The sequence below is a fragment of the Myotis lucifugus genome, unplaced genomic scaffold (genome assembly GCF_000147115.1).
Source record: "Myotis lucifugus unplaced genomic scaffold, Myoluc2.0 scaffold_3, whole genome shotgun sequence".
Taxonomy (NCBI): domain Eukaryota; kingdom Metazoa; phylum Chordata; class Mammalia; order Chiroptera; family Vespertilionidae; genus Myotis; species Myotis lucifugus.
The window spans coordinates 26,277,426-26,294,538 of NW_005871051.1; the positions used below are offsets into that span (position 1 = coordinate 26,277,426).

Consider the following 17,113-nt stretch of genomic DNA (forward strand, 5'->3'; position numbering starts at 1 on the left):
TGCAAGCACCGAGCGCTCCGTGAACCCACTTCTAGGCCAGGGCATACATAGCCTTTTGCATTCTTGAAATGGATTTTCCTTTGAATTGGCAAGTATTTTATCCACTGGTGTCTTCACCTGGGTGAAAGCTATAAACACTGCCAGCTAAAATTAAAACAATTACATAAATGGAGATAGATACAATGTTAAAAATTGGAGCTCAAAAATATTAATGTAGGTCTCACCAAATTTACCTATAGATACAATGCAAATCTAATAAAATCCAAATGACTTTTCTTATACACATGGGCAAATGGATTCTAAAAGGCATGTGCACAACCAAAAGACCTAGGAAAGTCAAGACAATATTTTTCCAGTTGAATTCAAGATTTCTATAAGCTATAGTTATCAAGCCAATTAAGATAGACAAATCAGTTATGCAGAATAGATTATTCAAACTAAGACCCATTGGTTTTTTAATATTTTCATAAACTTGGGGTAGAAAGATATTTCATAGATAGCATGCTAAATATATTAAGCACAAAAGAGAAAGAATGGGTAGATTGGAAATCATCAAACATTTAAAAATCTCTCCTCAGTAGGAAAAAGACAAGTATCACATGATCGCACTCATATGTGGAATCTAAGTAACAAAATAAGTTGAGGAACAGAGTGGATCCAGAGTGGGGAATCTCAGATGGAATGAGGGGAGGCTGGGTGGGTGGAAGATAATCAACCAAAGACCTTGTATGCATATATGCATAACCCATGGACACAGACAGTAGGGTGCTGAAGGCCTGGGGCAGGAAGTGGGGGCAGGGACAGGCAGGGGCAGGTCAATGGTGGCAGGGGGAGGGAAGGGGACATATGTAATACTTTCAGAAAAAAATGTTTGAAAAAAATAGATATGGTTAAGAAAATGAAAGGCAAGCCACAAACTGAGAAAAAATGTTCACAATACATATATTAAACTAAATACTTCTATCTGCAAGATAAAACAACCTTCTACATATCCATAAGTAAAAGACAGCCCAATAATATCAAAGGGCCAAAGACCTGAGCAAGCACTTCACAAAAGGAGGTATATGAATTTCTAATAAGAATATGAAATTCTGTTCAACATCATTAGTCATTAAAGAAATAGAAATTGAAACTATAACAAACTTCAGAAGGAAGGCAGGGGAGGGTGGGAGGGGACAAGTAAGAGATCAACCAAAGGAATTGTATGCAAGCATATAAGCATAACCAATGGACACAGAGAGTAGGGAGCTGAGGGCATGTGTTGGGAGTGGGAGCAGCTGGGGAGAGGTCAATGGGGGGGGAAGCAGATGTATATAATACTTTCAACAATAAAGAATTTAAATTTTATATATATGATACCACATCACACACTAGAATGGTTACATTAGCAAGGCTATTTCTAACAAATTTTTAAAACAGTTTGCTTCCAAAACTGTTAATGACACTCCTACACAGTGAGCCAGCAATTACACTCCTGATTATTTCCTCAAGGGAAATGAGAACATGCTACAGAAATATTCATACCAGAACAGCAGCTTTATTCACACTTGTCTTCCTCTAGAATCAACCAAAACTTCTTTCAACAAGAAAATGAATAAACAGATGGTAGTAGACACAACAATGGAATACCACTGAACAATAAGAGGAACAAACTTCTAATCACCCAACAACTTGGATGATGAGCAAGGCATATAGCATACATGATATATTATTGATCTATGAAATCCAATCACAGGCAACAGGAACATATGGTGGTAGAAAGGAAAATAATATTTGCTTGACTTCACCTGGTCAGGATGCAAATTGAGGGGTGAAGGGTACATTGCCCTGCTCTTCATTTATCAAATAACATGATAGTTTCAGAAACATGTCTCCCTTTCAATCTCCTCTGCCTTCAAGATTCCACAGGACACACTGGTTGCTTTCCTGATTGCTGGGAGCATGCTCATCCTACAAAGCATTTAATGCTCCCCTGACCATTTTTTTTGTTGCAGAAATCTCTCATTTACTCATTGCCCCCTGCCATTCTCTTCATCATTGTGAAACCAATTATTTATTTTTCATTTTAGTAGCAATTCTCATAAAAGAGAAGACAGATGAGTCTCTTCAATCACCTATCTTTAAAAAGAATGCTTAGTTTATAGAATTTGACATAATAAGGTGACATTAATATATCCTGATGAATATTGGGTACTGGAAATCACCAATAATGAGTCTTCATGATTTTCAGGAATACAAAATATCTACTAAAACATTATTATCAGAGAAATAAAAAAGATCAACTAAGAAGCAAAATTACAGACTCAGGTTTACTAGTACAACTACTTTCAAAGGAAACAGCAGCCACTTCTGAAATTCAGATGCCTAAAAAGATTCATTACATGCAACAATAGCACAGATAGATAAAAATTAACACAAACCAGAAATACTAGGAAAAAATGATAGATATTCTTGTGAAATTTCAGTTTACGTCTTATCATATCATTATTAAACTACATCTTTCCATTTATGTACTAGCTTTGTAAGTCAAGATGGTATTTCTCTTAACTGCGGTAGGTCAAAAAGGGAGCACCTTGTTTTTATCTTTTTCAGATTTATTTTCTCTTAGTTGTTAATTAAAATGCATTTTAAGCTTACATTCCATTATTAATCCATTGTTTTATTTTCCTCTGTGGGTGGCCAGTTTAGTCTATCTCACTTTAGTACAAATTAAAATTGTTTCATAAAAATTCCAGATCTGTTAGGAGACAATAATTTTACAATGGTTTTGATCATAACAGACTGGAACTTTTCAATATTACTTATGTTTTTCTAATCCTTTATGCTTCATTTTATTACAGCTTTGTCTATTGTTTCATTTCTATTTGTTCTAATCTTTACTAAGGGACATGTATTTTTTATGTGTTGGTTCTTCATTAACTATGCTTCATTTATAAGATGTTACAGCATCCACAGGCATATCAAAATTTTTTCATTGTGTCCTTTCTCCCTAGGATGTCTGAAGAAGAAAAGCGTATCTATGACATTGCACTCTGCCACTTCAAAAGAGAGAAGGTCACAATTTCAAATATAATAAAAGTAGCATTTCCTTTCCTTGAACTTCTCCGTGACTATGGATTCATCAACAATGAAATGTATGAAGTAGGTAAAGTTTATTATGTTACAATCTGGTAAACTAAGTTATATTTTGATATCCTGGAATCAAACATCAGAACACAGCTGGGGAACTGAGGAGACGCTTATGAGTGGGGACCCTCTCAAGTACTGCTGTAAGTGCTCTTATAAGGTCAGAATGGAGAAGATAAACAGGCATTACTGAAGACAGTTCTTCTCCTAACTGAAGGAACAGTGCTCCGTGGTATCCCCTTTAGTGGGGTTAATAGCACTGGTGGTAGGCTGGATGTGAATTGGGTGTGCTACATAGATGTTTAATGCCTTGTAGGAATGATATACACAATATAGTATAAAATGGAAATTAAAAGTAATTTTAATGAATGGATGAATAAGTTGAATGATTTCATTTATTGAAATAATAATTGATACAGCATTTCATTTCAATGAACATCAATTTAAATACTTAGATCAATTTTAAACATTAAAATCCACAGAGAATCAATGTCTTCTTAGGACAAATTTGAAAGTAGATTCTTGCTATTCTTTTAACAACAGTTTTCAGTTTCCTTTCCATTTTTTTTCTTGGTATTTAGATTAATTTTAGCAAAAAGTGTAGGTGGAGATATAGAGGTGCAGGTTTTCACTTTCCCTACCCATAGGTTTTCTTTATGTCAAAGTTCACAGGAGCTTCCAGGCCAAGTCAGTCCTTGGGGAGGGACAAGGGCTGACCAGTCCATAGAACAGCAGCTCATAGCCTGCTAAGTCTATTCCTAAAATATTTGACCAGGCTCTGAAAGGGCTACAAAACACTTAGCTTTCACCCAATTTGTTCTTCATAATTGCTTCTTATTCTATCTAATAGAAATGAGGTTGTGGAAATCAGATTCACATATGGTAATTTTCAAGGAAGACGGATTGAGTTATTTAACTACTAGTCATAATAATATCAACAAATTCTAAAACTGTACATGAGGCCCTAGCTGGCTTGGCTCAGTGGATAGAGCTTTGGCCTGTGGACCTAAGGGTCCCTGTTCTAATTCCGGTCAAGGGCACATGTGCAGTTTGCGAGCTTGGTCGCCAGTAGGTGGCATGCAGGAGGCAGTCTATTAATGATTCTCTCCCATCATCAATGTCTCTATCTCTCTCTACCTCTCCCTTCCTCTCTGAAATGAATAAAAAATATTAAAAAACAAAATAAAACTGTACATGAGAAGATAACTGTGTTGGGAAATTGTAATACATTAACTATAAAATCACTTTCTAAGGCTCTTTTGTAACTAGGAAATCTGTATTTATATTTTCCCAATTCATTATTTTTTAAGAAGTCTAAAGAATCTTTTAAAACACCGGGTTATGAAAAAGAAGTCATATACCATGTTCTCGATGAAGTGGAGAAGTCATTTAACCTGTCCCTTCTGGAAGCATTGTTCAGGAAGGACATCATGGACACCTACCGTGGTTTGAATGATATTTATAAAGTCTTCAAAAAAGGTAATTAGGGCCCTGGCTGCTTTTGCCAAGTGGTTAGAGCTTTGGACTGAGGACTAAAACATCATGGGTTGATACCTGGTCAAGGGCACCTACCTCAATTGCTGGTTCGATCCCAGTCGGGGTTCATGCAGGAAGAAACAAGTCAAAATGTCTCTCTTAGATCTCTCTCGCTCTTTCTTCACCTCATCTCTCCCTTCCTCTCTCTCTCTCTCTCTCTCTCTCTCTCTCTCTCTCTCTCAGATCAATGGAAAAATAATCTCAGGTGAGGATTTAAAAAAGAAGGTAATTAGGTTTATTACCTACTTTTTTATGTCCAGGGCCAATTTTTCCCCACAGGTATATATTGACTGTACCAGGTGTCAGGCACAGTGCAGGGCAGTTGGGATGTTGCAGATAAGAAAACAAATATAACATTAGCCACTCAAAGCTTATCATAAAATGGCTACAGTTCAAACACCAACCTGCAGGTTTGAGTAACTAGGTATCTTGACTCAGGACAACCAGAGCCACAATGGATTCAGATTTTCTTAGAAGGACAAATAACAGTAAACACAACATCTCAACAGGCCTGCATCAGTTGCTCTTCTTTGTGACACTTAGCAGGGGTCCTCATGGCAGTCTACCAAGTTAACTATAACCCACCTCAAGTTACATCTGAGTTGCAGGATCCACACTTCTTTAGCCACAACATGCCCAGGGGAGTCAATATCTCATGTAATAATTCTGTAGTCATAACCTTCAGAGACCCCACCGGGACAGCTGAATTACAAGAGTCAATACATTGGAGGAAGACAAAAAATGGCTTGTAGTTCACATCTAGTCCCTCTCAGGCCACATGCAATTTGTCTACCTACAGTCACTGGTCATTTTAAAAACACTAAGCTCAGTGTCGGCCTACTAACACAGACAAGAGGCCACCTTCATCAGATTTCCAGAATAATGAGCAAAAAAGTCAGGTCAAATTTGTCCTTGAAGAAGGAGAAATGGTTTTATTAACTCATTCTCCATAACAAGTGTGATAAACAATCAAAAAATCATAAAACCAATTGCTCTGCCAGAGAGATGTTTGGATACTATACAAAACTACTGGTTTGGTTCTCTGCTTCTTTCCTGAAAATGCATGATTTTATACTTTTATATAGGTTCTTAGTAAAGAAGATGTCCTCCAATAATTTTTGTTTGACTTGCTAGAAAAAATTTTATTCTATATATTTTTGGTCTCAAAAAGATCTCCAAATAATTATGGAGAATTCAAAACAAAACTGATATGAACTGAGAAATGCAGATGATAATGGAACAAACATAGAGACGTAAATGATCTCTGTGTCTGCTGAACAAGGACAAACTAGATTAATCTCAGAGTGAGAAGAAGACTGCAAGTCGATTCAAAAAGAATAAGCATGTAAATCCAAGATGGCAGCATAAGTAAATGCTGGTACTCCTTGCCTCCCACAACCACATCAAAATTACAACTAAAATACAGAACAACCATCATTCAGAACTGCCTGAAATTTGAATGGAAGTCCTACAACTAGAGAATTAAGGAAGAAAGCACATTGAGACTGGCAGAAGGGGCAGAGACATGGAAGGGGCTGTCCTGACACCCACATGTAGCATTGTTTTAATTGGGGGTATATCTCAGCTGTGGAGGCCTCCCATGAGGAGCAAGGGGTCCCAGCCCCACACCATACCCCCATCCCAGGGTTTCAGAGCTGTGAAGAGAAGCCCCCATAACTTCTGGCTGGGAAAATCAGTGGGGATTGTGGCTGAATGAAACAAAGGCTGCTGGAGACCCCAAAAGTTTCTCTTAAAGGGCCAGTACATAGACTTACTTGGGCATACTCCCTCTGAGCTCCAGCACTGGGGCAATTTCTGGGGGAGGGGGGATAGAGAGGGGTACAGAAACATATGGGGAGGAACTGGATTGTCTGGCATTGGAGCAAAAACCTGGGGGGAACTTTTTCCCAGACAGTGGTGCTCTAAAGGGGTCATTGTTCCTATGCTGAGACCTCCCCAGTTGTAGAGCTCACTGGCAGCCATATCTGAGTTTATATCAGCCTGGCTCCCACTGTTCGCTCCACCCTAATGATTCCCTAAGACACCACCATCACCCCCCCCCCCATCCAATCTAAAGCCCCACCAAGATGTTTGCAGTGGCCTTTTCATATGAATGGTCTGTCCTGTTTCAGGCTTCAGACTTTCCTAAAATCTTTCAAATAAGCAGCAGCTGGGACATCATGCCCCATACCTATCAATAAGAGTTCACAGACAGCTTGGCCTCACCTGGGAACAAGTAGCAGCCATCTGCAGATTTCTCTATAGCTACTGATGAGTGGCCCAGGGAGTGGCTGACTTTGCACCTCCCAGGAAGCCCTAGAGACAGTTCACCTGGTGGACAGCTTCAGACCATACCAGATTACAACACTACTCATCCCAAAGCAACACACTCAAGGGGCAGACACAGTGAGCACCAAAGCCTCACTGAAGCAAGTCCTGCTCCATAGAGGTGTCTGCTGCACAGTAGCTCTTCCACTGTATTCACAGCAGGTCCTCACAGCCAACTGGCCTGGGAGTCAATTCCTACCACTGACTCCAACTACAACAAGACTGTGCACACAGCCCACACAAGAGTGTACCTAGAGTGCTCAGCTCAGGTGACAGGGAGGCTAAGCCACTCGACCTTAGAGGATACCTACTACACAAAGCCATCTACCAATTCCAGGAGACATAAGAGCTCTACCTTAATATATAAGAACAAACACAAGGAAAAATCTAAAATGTGGAGACAAAGAAACATGTCACAAATGAAAGGACAGAGAAATCTCCAGAAAAGGAACTAAATGAAATGGAAGCAAGCAAACTACAAGATACAGAGTTCAAAGCAATGGTTATAAGGTTGCTCAAGGATCTTCATGAGAGCTTCAAGGAACTTAGTGAGATTTTCAAGGATCTTAGTGAGAATTCAAGAACCTTAGTGAGAACATCAAAGACATGAAAAATGGCCAGTCAGAAATTAAACATGCACTTACTGGAATAAAGAATAATTTATAAGGATTCAACAGTAGAGTAGAGAATTCTGAGAATCAAATCAATAATTTAGAATATGAGGAAGCAAAAAACACCCAAACAGAAGAGAAAAAAGAATCCAAAAATATGAAGATAGTGTAAGGAGCTTCTGAGACAACTTCAAGTGTACCAACATTTGCATTATGGGGTTACCAGAAGGAGAAAAGAGAGAGCAAGATATTTAAAACCTATTTAAAGAAATAATGACAGCAAGCATCTCCTAACTGGTGAAAGAAATCACCTTACAAGTCCAGGAAGTGCAGAGAGTCCCAAACAAGAGGAAGCCAGCCTGGCCAATAGGGCTCCATGGTTGAGTGTTGACCTATGAACCAAGAGGTCACAGTTCGATTCCCAGTCAGGGTACATGCCAGTGTTGCAGGCTTGATCCCCAGTGTGGGGCATGCAGCAGGCAACCAATCAATGATTCTCTCTCATAATTAATGTTTCTACCTCTCTTTTCCTCTCCCTTCCTCTCTGAAATCAATAAAAAAAAAAATTTTAATTTTTTTAATTTTTAAAAAAAGAATCCAAAGAGGCCCACACCATACCATAATTAAAATGCCAAAGGTGCCGAAACCGGTTTGGCTCAGTGGATAGAGTGTCGGCCTGTGGACTGAAAGGTCCCGGGTTTGATTCCGGTCAAGGGCATGTACCTGGGTTGCGGGCACATCCCCAGTAGGAGATGTGCAGGAGGCAGCTAATCGATGTTTCTCTCCCATCGATGTTTCTAACTCTCTATCTCTCTCTCCCGTCCTCTCTGTAAAAACTCAATAAAATATATTTTTTTAAAAAAATAAAATGCCAAAGGTTAAAAAAAAATAGAGAGAATCTTAAAAGCAGCAAAACAAATGAAGAAGAAGGAGGAGGAGGAGGAGAAAGAGGAGGAGGAGGAGGAGGAGGAGGAGGAGGAGGAGGAGGAGGAGAAGAAGAAGAAGAAGAAGAAAAAGAAGAAGAAGAAGAAGAAGAAGAAGAAGAAGAAGAAGAAGAAGAAGAAATAAACAATATGAACAATAAAATGGCAATAAATACACACCTATCAACAATTGAATCTAAAAGTCAAAATAAATGAGCAAGGAATCTAATAATTAAAATTAACAGATAAATAAAATAGAACCAGAGGCATGGAAACAGGGAACAGACTGATGAATCTCAGAGTGGAGGAAAGAGAGAGGGGGTAGAAAGATATAACTAAAGAACACGTGCATATATGCATTTCCTATGAACACAAACAATAAGGTGATGACGGGCTTGGGTGGAGCAGAAACCAGGTAGAGGAGGCAATGGGGAAACATCTATAATACTCGCAACAATAATTTTTTTTTTTAAAAAAAGGATAAGTGTGAAAAAACATTTTGGAAGGTATGGCTTCTAAAGCTAAGGAATTTGATGTTATTTACTACAGAGTAAAAAGATGATACAGATTTATAACATTTATAAGGTTTATTGCCTAGGAGTTACTCTTCCATCAGCCCTGAGGCATACAGGCTCACTGCTTCCCTAAGTCTGTTCCCCCAACCTTCTGCAGAGATCTACCCTAAGGATTTTTGGTGTATTAACTTCCTTCATATGTTTGCTGGGTTACCTACATGCAGGGTCCCTGGGCTGGTGCCCTGTTCTCCCTTCTTTGGCAACCTCCCAGGTCCCTGGCCCAATGCCTCAATATTCAGTCCTTGCTTGCAGCTTCAGGGAGTATCCTTCCTTTGTCCTGGGATCTGGGTGCCTCTGGATCACCTGTGTCCTCTGATTTGTCTCTTTGCAAAGCACTCATCTTCCCTGACTCAGTTAAGCCAAAACCTTTTCTTGTCCAGCCACATTTTTAAAGCTTTTGTGTTTTTTCCTCTTTATACATGTAAACTTATATAGGATCTTTGTTTTCTTCCCAAGGAAATCCCTGTTTTTCCTTTCAGTTACATCAGTTCAGCAAACACATTTCAAAATAAATAGTACATTATTTATTTTGCTATATGCTATCTTGGGCAGCTGAAATTTTTTGCTAGAGTAACAGGCTAACACTGTTGCCACAACTTGTTTATCCTGAGATTTGAGTAGCTCCTTTATGTGTGAGAAGCATAAGTAACCCCTTTGTTGGGTAGTCTCTTTTCTGTCCCAGAGATGAAGGGTGAACTTTACCAACAAGATTGGGACCCACTAAGCACTGAGTGACACAAGGGGTGGAAATTCCTAACAGTGCAATTTGAGATGATGACACCACTCTCTAATAGTCTTCTTATGCCCTCTCTTCAGTGATACCAAACATACAACAGTTCCTAAGAAGTAATGGAGAAGATAATGAGGAGAGACCTGATATCCAACAGAGCCTTGAACAAGGTAATTGCAAACAGATTGAAACTGATTCTCTTCTGCTAACAGAAAAGGAGAATGGTAATTGTGCCTGAGTCCTAAGTGGAGTTTGGGAATCAGGGAAAACCTGTTGAGGATCATGGAGAAGGCAGAGAGGGCTGTTTGTATGAAAGTATGAGCAGGGACTGAGCCTGGAGGAGGAGCTATGACAAGACACCATTAGCCCAATAGCCAGACAGAGGAACAGGAACCCAGTGTACCAGGGAACCAAATTTAAAGACAATGCTGACCTGAAAGTAACTGTGCTTTAGAGGGAGACCCTGCAGAAGCATATCAGTGTGAAAGCTGTGAAAGATGAAGAACTATGGGCCCAAGATCAACGAAGGAGATCCTGGATGACAGATAAAGGGGCTGATTTAAATGTGGGGGATGTTGTTCAAGAGCAGGAATAGTTAAGGTGTCATATAGGGAGGGAAGAGAGGAAGTGGTAAGATGTGCAGGAAGATGTGGGTATTTTGAGACAGGAAGAAAGAGGGGAAATGAAAGACAGAAGAATGGGGTAAAGGACACAACAACAACAACCATATTCCTAAGAGCTCACTTATTGAACATTTACTCTGGCAGTTGTGAGCTTAGTATTCACAGCTGCCCTTAGGGGGAAGTATCACTCTCTGTTCACTTGCAGAAAATGAGACTGAAATCTTGAGAGGCCACGTATGTAGTTGTCCTGGGGTCAAATGAGCAGGATGAACCCAGGCATTCTGAACCCAGAGCCTGAATGCTTAACCCTATACATACCCAGATAATCTCATAGAAAAGAGAAAATTGAGTCAAAAAAGGAAAACATGTTCAGAGAGAAAGATACAGAAAAAAGAATACTAGGAGAATCAGACATAACCTCATAAAAAGGCCAAAAAGAGAGAGAAACAGACATTCGAAGAGAAGATGTGGTGTGAAGGGGTTGGGGGCAAGGAGACATAACTTTGTAGGAGGTAAGGGAAACCCACCAATCAAAGAAAGCTTCAAGGACAGCAACCAGTTCCCCATAGCTATGGGTGACAAGAAAAGCTATTTGCTCGTTATCTCAGTGAGATGGCAAGACTGAAGTCAGGTGGCAGCTGATGGCAAGTGTAGGGTGGAATCCTCCAGTTCCAAATGGGCTTTGTTGATACCTGGGGGAAGGGGATCTTCAAGTCCTATCCTATCTAATAATAGACAAACATGGTAATTGACCATACCTTCCCTACACCTCCCATTGGCTAATCAGCATAATATGCAAATTAACCGCCAACAAAGATGGCAGTTAATTTCCATACATAGGCTCCAAGCAGTGGAGTGAAGCCTGACGGCCCCTGGAGTCAGCAGAGCAGGGAGGCCGGATGTTTCTGGGGCCGGCAGAGCAGCAAGGCCTCACTGACCCAGGGCCAGCGGAGCAGTGAGGCCTCACATCCCTGCAAGTCGGCCAGAGCTAAGGCCTGGTCCCTGGATGCCGGAGGCAAACTGGTGCCGGAGGCAAACTGGTGCCAGCAGCCAGGAGAAAGGAAGGCCTATTGCATGAATCTCTTCATGCAACAGACCTCTAGTTTTATAATAAGAATGTCACAGCCCATACTTTAATATCTGAAATAAACTTCTAAGGTCTTTCCCCAGGAACCAGTGACAACTCATATCAAAGGCTGACAGAAGTGGATCCCTATCCATCAAATAATACTAGTCTGTTCCTGTTGACCGTTCTGTGATCCTTTGCTGTTCTTGTCCCATCTGGCAGGTGCTGTGGTGAGAGGGCTACCTCTTTTTAGGATTAGTTGCCCAGAATAGTCATTGTCAATTCCTCCAAGGATTTCGTTAACAGAGTCTTCATTTTTCTGGTTGCCTGGGAGAGTTGCTCCTTCCATACTCCTTAAATGCACTTGCTGCCAGCTCCTGACAGCCTGGGCCTGGACCTAATGCCCATGCACCTGGCTTCCCAGTTTTCTGCCTCTGTCTTGCTTGAATTTGGCTTCAGCCTTGTTTTGACATCAGGTCCAGTGGTGGCCAGCACTGCAGCGAGAGTGGTGGGGTAAGGGTGATGTGTGTGTTCCCGCTGGGCCAGGGTTTCTCACCTGTTGGGTCCTTCACACAAAACCATAGATGCCATGTGCTTCCTAAGCAAACCCTCTCCCATCATCTCTGGAGCACAGGCCTGGAGCTGCTCTAAAAACATCATAGAAGTCATTATTATGTAGCTTGTACTGGAATGTGTTATTTAAGACAGGATATTCAAAATTAGTAATGCATTTTTATTTTAAAAAGTCTTTCACATATAGTCAAAAAGTTAGCATTTAAGAATATGAAATATCCAACATGCATCAGTTCATATTCTTAGCTTGTCATCTATCAGTGCTGCTGGTGGGATCAGGAGAGGAGAGAGGAAAGAATCATGATGAGTAATGAGCAGAGAAGACATTCAGAGTGTGTGTATGTGTGTGTGTGTGTGTATGCGCACACTGGTATAAAGTATAGGAAGCAGGGACAATGACATTATAACCCAAATGATGCAACAAACCACCAATAAATATGTCCAAGAGTCTGACCCAACAGGGATGGTTGAATGTGACATGAATCACTGAGGGAAAGGCTATGTCACATCCCCCAATCCAAGAGGAGGCTCTAAGGAACTGTGGATGTGGCACAAAACATAAACAAAGTCCCTGGTTCTATGTTAAAATTTGGGGGATTAATTTCTAAATCATCCTAATATACAAAAACCCAGGCTCCATAACATCCACAAGGACTGGAGGCTCGACCAACCGGAAGTCAGTGCTGGGTTGCTGTGGTGACTCAGCACTGACTGCCTCAGCTGCAGGAGGCCCATCCAGCACTGACTGCTGAGGGGGCTGTGGGTCAGGCCTGGGGAGAGGGAAGCAGGGTCTGATCCGTAGCCTCTGTGACAACTGTTGATCAGCACTTGCCTCTCTCTTTTGCTCTGGGCCTGGCCAGCAGCCACACCTCTTTTTCTCTGGCCTCCACTGGGACTGCTGATCAGCCCTTCCGCCCTGATCAGGCCCATTAATAGGCCCGGAGTTTCTGACTGGAATAGAAACCGACCAATCAGCACCAATCTGGGTGAAGTGTGAGGAGCCAATGGCTGCCTAGGAGGCGGAGCTTTTGACACTGACTGGCATAGAAACCAACCAATCAGAACCAACTCTGGGTGAACTGCGAAGGCAGAACCTAAAGTGGGGGCTGAGGAGGGGTTTTAAGGGCAACAGCTGTTTGGTGTAAGGTGTAAGAAAGTGGTTCAATTTTTTAATGACCAGTTTGGCAGTATAGTGCATATGGCTATCAGTCCAGTTATAGGGATTATGTATTTTTGTCTGCCAAGAGCATTTCCTCCTGATGAAAAAGGCTTCCCCCTCCCCCGCATTTAAGCAACCCTATTCTATATAATCGATCTATACTACTAAGAGGGTAATATGCTAATTAGATCAGGTCGGCCAACCATCTTCTGGACTTCTGACTTACTTCCAGACAAAGCCATGGTGATGGGGGCCAAGCGAGAGGCCATTAGGGGTGATCAGGCTGGCAGGGGAGGGAAGTTGGGGGTGAGATCAGGCTGGCAGGGGAGGGAAGTTGGGGGCAAGATCAGGCCAGCAGGGGAGGGCAGTTGGGGGTGATCAGGCAGGCAGAGGCAGTTGGGGGCAAGATCAGGCCAGCAGGGGAGGGCAGTTAGGGGTGATCAGGCAGGCAAGCAGAGAGGTTAGGGTAATAAGGCAGGCAGGCAGAGGCAGGTGAGTGGTTAGGAGCCAGCGGTCCCAGATTGCAAAAGGGATGTCCAACCGCTGGTTTAGGCCCGATTCCCACAGGGAATCAGACATCCCCCAAGAGGTACCCTATTGGAGAAGGTGCAGGCTGGGCTGAGGGAACACCCCATGCACAAATTTCATGCACCAGGCCACTAGTCTTTACATAAGTTGCTTTCCATAGAAAAATAGTAATAAATGAAAAAACCTGAACTGCAATGAAAAAAATACTTATCTATTATTCATAACTATTGAGGGAACAGAGTGGGATGGGTTGATGGAATCAATAATGAGCAGAGGAGGTTCACCATGGGGAAGGGGGGGGTGCACTGGTCCTGAGTGGTTTACTCAGCAATTCATTACTTAGGGTTTCCTGCTCTGCTCTGCCCTTTATCTCTGTCCACAGACCCTTTCACCCTTGTTTACCAGTTCCCTTGCTACTGCTTCCTGCTGGATTCCTAACCTGGGGGAGACCAGCAAGAGAGTGGAGTGTGGGAGCAAGGGAAAAGCTGAGTATTTTGCTGTCACTATCTTGGAAAGCAATTCTGCCAGTAGCTGCATCTCCCATGACCACCACCCACCAAGCAGACAAGCCATGGTCCAGCTTCTACCTACCCAGTGACTCAGCACATGAGTTCACCCTTGGTCCCTCCCTCCCATAGCTTTCTGTTGACCATTCTTCCATTTTGATTTCTCAGCTCTTCTACCAGTTGTATAACTAATCCCCTGGATTAAATTTCCTTTGCTCCAAAAGCTTAGAGAGTTTGTATTTTCCTGTTAGACTCTGTGATTGATGCAAGGGACAAATAAAATATCTATGAAGCTGAGGAGAAGCAAGATGGCGGCGATATAGGCAGACGCGTCCCAGGTCTTGTCCCGGAGCAAATGGAGTAAGCAGCTGAAACTAATAACACCCACCCTGAATTGGCAAATTTACTCAGCTGGTGAGACGGTTTGCAGCCGGGAAGGGCAGAGCTCCCCTGGAAAGGTTAAAAAGCAGGGATCTGGGCAGGAAAGTTTGCCAGACCTGAGCCCAGAGGGTCGGAGGGAGACCGCATGGCAGACAGCCTCGTCTCTTGGGACAGACACAGACCCTGACCAGGGAAAGGAGTTCCTCGGGTTTGCTGGCGCCGGGAGATTTGAGATTTGGATTTTGTGATTGTGGAGAACTGAGACTAAAGGGGGCATCCTGAGGAACTGACCAGACCATGCAGTGCCCATAAGAGAGGAGCGTTTTCCAGATCATGCAGTGCTGGTAAGAGAGAAGCGTTTCCCAGACCGGTAAGAAAGGAGCATTTCCGCGGCCGGCGGGCGTTTGTTTGTTTCTTTGCTTTCACTGAACCCTGCTCATAGGACAGTTCGGATACAGACACTCACCTGTGCTGAAGAGAGGGGGAAGGTGCGGTCGAGTGGAATCTGGGGAGAGGCTGAGAGAGAGGGGAGCCGGGGAAGGTGGCAGCAAATTGAGTGCTGAGATACCCCTGGGCCCAGGACTGGGGCAGCCATTCCCTCCAGAGGGTAGAATTCCTCCCCCCAGGCCCCCAGGCAAGGAGCACAGCCACACCCAGATTCCACCCTGTATGCGATAAAGGATTAAAACAAGCTGATTAGTCCCTGGGAGTTACCAGGGTCTGGCCTATAGAGGGACTTTCAGTCCCACCAACAACACAGAGCAGGGTAACAATTAAAAAAGGAAAGAGAAGCTGTATAGTCTCAGAGGCCAACCCAAAAACACTGCCACCCAGAGGCTGAGCCACAAACTGACTCTTAGGTGAATACAAATTAAGGCAGACTGGATCACAAATACGGCCTGCTTTAAAATCAGGACTGTGATTTACAACACGGAGGAACAGTGTAACGCAGGGAAATTCAACACTCTCCTAAATACCTGGCAGGACTAAGGCAAACCAGGCTGAAGAGTAGAAGAACCGAAAGACCATCACTACTGCAAATTTTTTCTTTTTCTTTTTCTTTTTATTTTTTCGCCTTTTTACTAAGAAACCAATTTTTTTTTCTTTTTCTTCTTTTTCCATCACCTGATTTTACCCTTTCAATTACCACATTTTTTATTTTTAACCAGTATTATTACTGCTACTATTTTACCATTTTTTTAAAGAGCCATTTTATTTTTTCTTTATTTTCTTTTGGGATTAGTGTTCTCCATTCTATTTTCATCGTTCTTTTAGCATTAATTTTCCCTATCTCAATTTCACCTCTTTGCTAAAACCCTCTTCCCCACTTTTCCCCTTTTTGTGTCCTGTTTCTCTTACCCTATTCCTGCTTCAGATTTTCCCAATTCCGTCTTTTTACCCCCTGTCTAAGTCCACCCTACTTATATATCCTATTTCCAATCCACTGCTTTAAATCCTTATACACCTATTCTTTATCCTTCTTCACTTTCCAAACATTTTTTTTCTCTTATCTTTCTATTGTTTTCTTGATTGTTGAATATATTGGGGTTTTTTTTATTTGTTTGTTTGTTTTGTTTTGTGTTTTTTCTTTTTCTTTTTTAGGACTGGTTGTGAGGTTGTTTTTCTTTTTCTTTTTCTTTTTCTTTTCTGCTGGTTTTTCTCTTCCCTCCCCCCCCCCACCCCGGTTATTTTTCTGCTTCTGTTTTCCCTTACCCCTCTTGATATTATTGGTGGTTTGTAGTTTGCATTCATCTCCAGGGATCTCTTGCTGGAATTTGTTGAGATTAGTGGCAGATCTATTGGAGTTTGCTCCTCATACAAATAGTCTCTTCCCCGCTTCTTCTTCATTCTCTCTTTTCACTCTTTTTTTTTCTTTCTTTTTCTTCTTTTTTCCCCCCTCTTTTTTCCCAATTCTATTTTTGCACTCCTTTTTTGTTTGTTTTTTTCTTATTTTTCTTTTCTTTTCTCTCTTTTATCTTCTTCTCTTCTTTCTCCCTTATCCCCTAATTCTCTTAATTCAGGTGGTCACCTTTATTTGGGGTTATTAATATCGTGAATATACTTGAGTTCAGTGCCTGGTACGTTGTGCCTTGTTGTGTTGTATTTTGTGCTTTTAAATCAACGTAGCATATCCAAGCAACAGCAGCCCCCTGATCACTGCAGCCTCCTGATCACCACACCCTCTGTCTGAGGAACAGCAGCTGTACGTGAAGCCTCCCCCCACCAGCCAGAAGAGCCAACACAGCTGTGAACAACACCCACCAGAGGAGCTGCTGCCAACTGGAAAGCAGCTGCTACCGCAACCGTCTGAGCATCAACCACAACCCAAGGAGCCCCTGCCACCCAGGGAGCAGCCACTGAATGTCTCAACATCTACATATGTCAGCAAGATCAAACATGGGTAGGCAAAGAAACCCCAAAAGGAAAGAAAAGGAGGACTCGCCAGAA

At 42.0% G+C, this 17,113-nt stretch overlaps 2 protein-coding genes across 4 annotated transcripts in view; both read left to right on the plus strand.

Moving 5' to 3' along the window:
• Positions 1-17,113, plus strand: part of LOC102425711 (nuclear body protein SP140-like protein) — a 310,769-nt gene that overhangs the window by 191,312 nt on the left and 102,344 nt on the right. The gene's annotated exons all lie outside the window — the stretch shown is intronic.
• Positions 1-17,113, plus strand: part of LOC102427278 (nuclear body protein SP140-like protein) — a 67,527-nt gene that overhangs the window by 18,111 nt on the left and 32,303 nt on the right. For 2 of the 3 annotated variants that reach the window (XM_023762229.1, XM_023762238.1), the window contains exons 2-4: positions 2,994-3,141; positions 4,437-4,605; positions 9,916-9,999. In XM_023762229.1, the coding sequence (XP_023617997.1) occupies positions 2,994-3,141; positions 4,437-4,605; positions 9,916-9,999 (401 nt within the window). The remainder of the gene's footprint in view (positions 1-2,993; positions 3,142-4,436; positions 4,606-9,915; positions 10,000-17,113) is intronic. The other variant, XM_023762232.1, reaches the window with a different exon arrangement.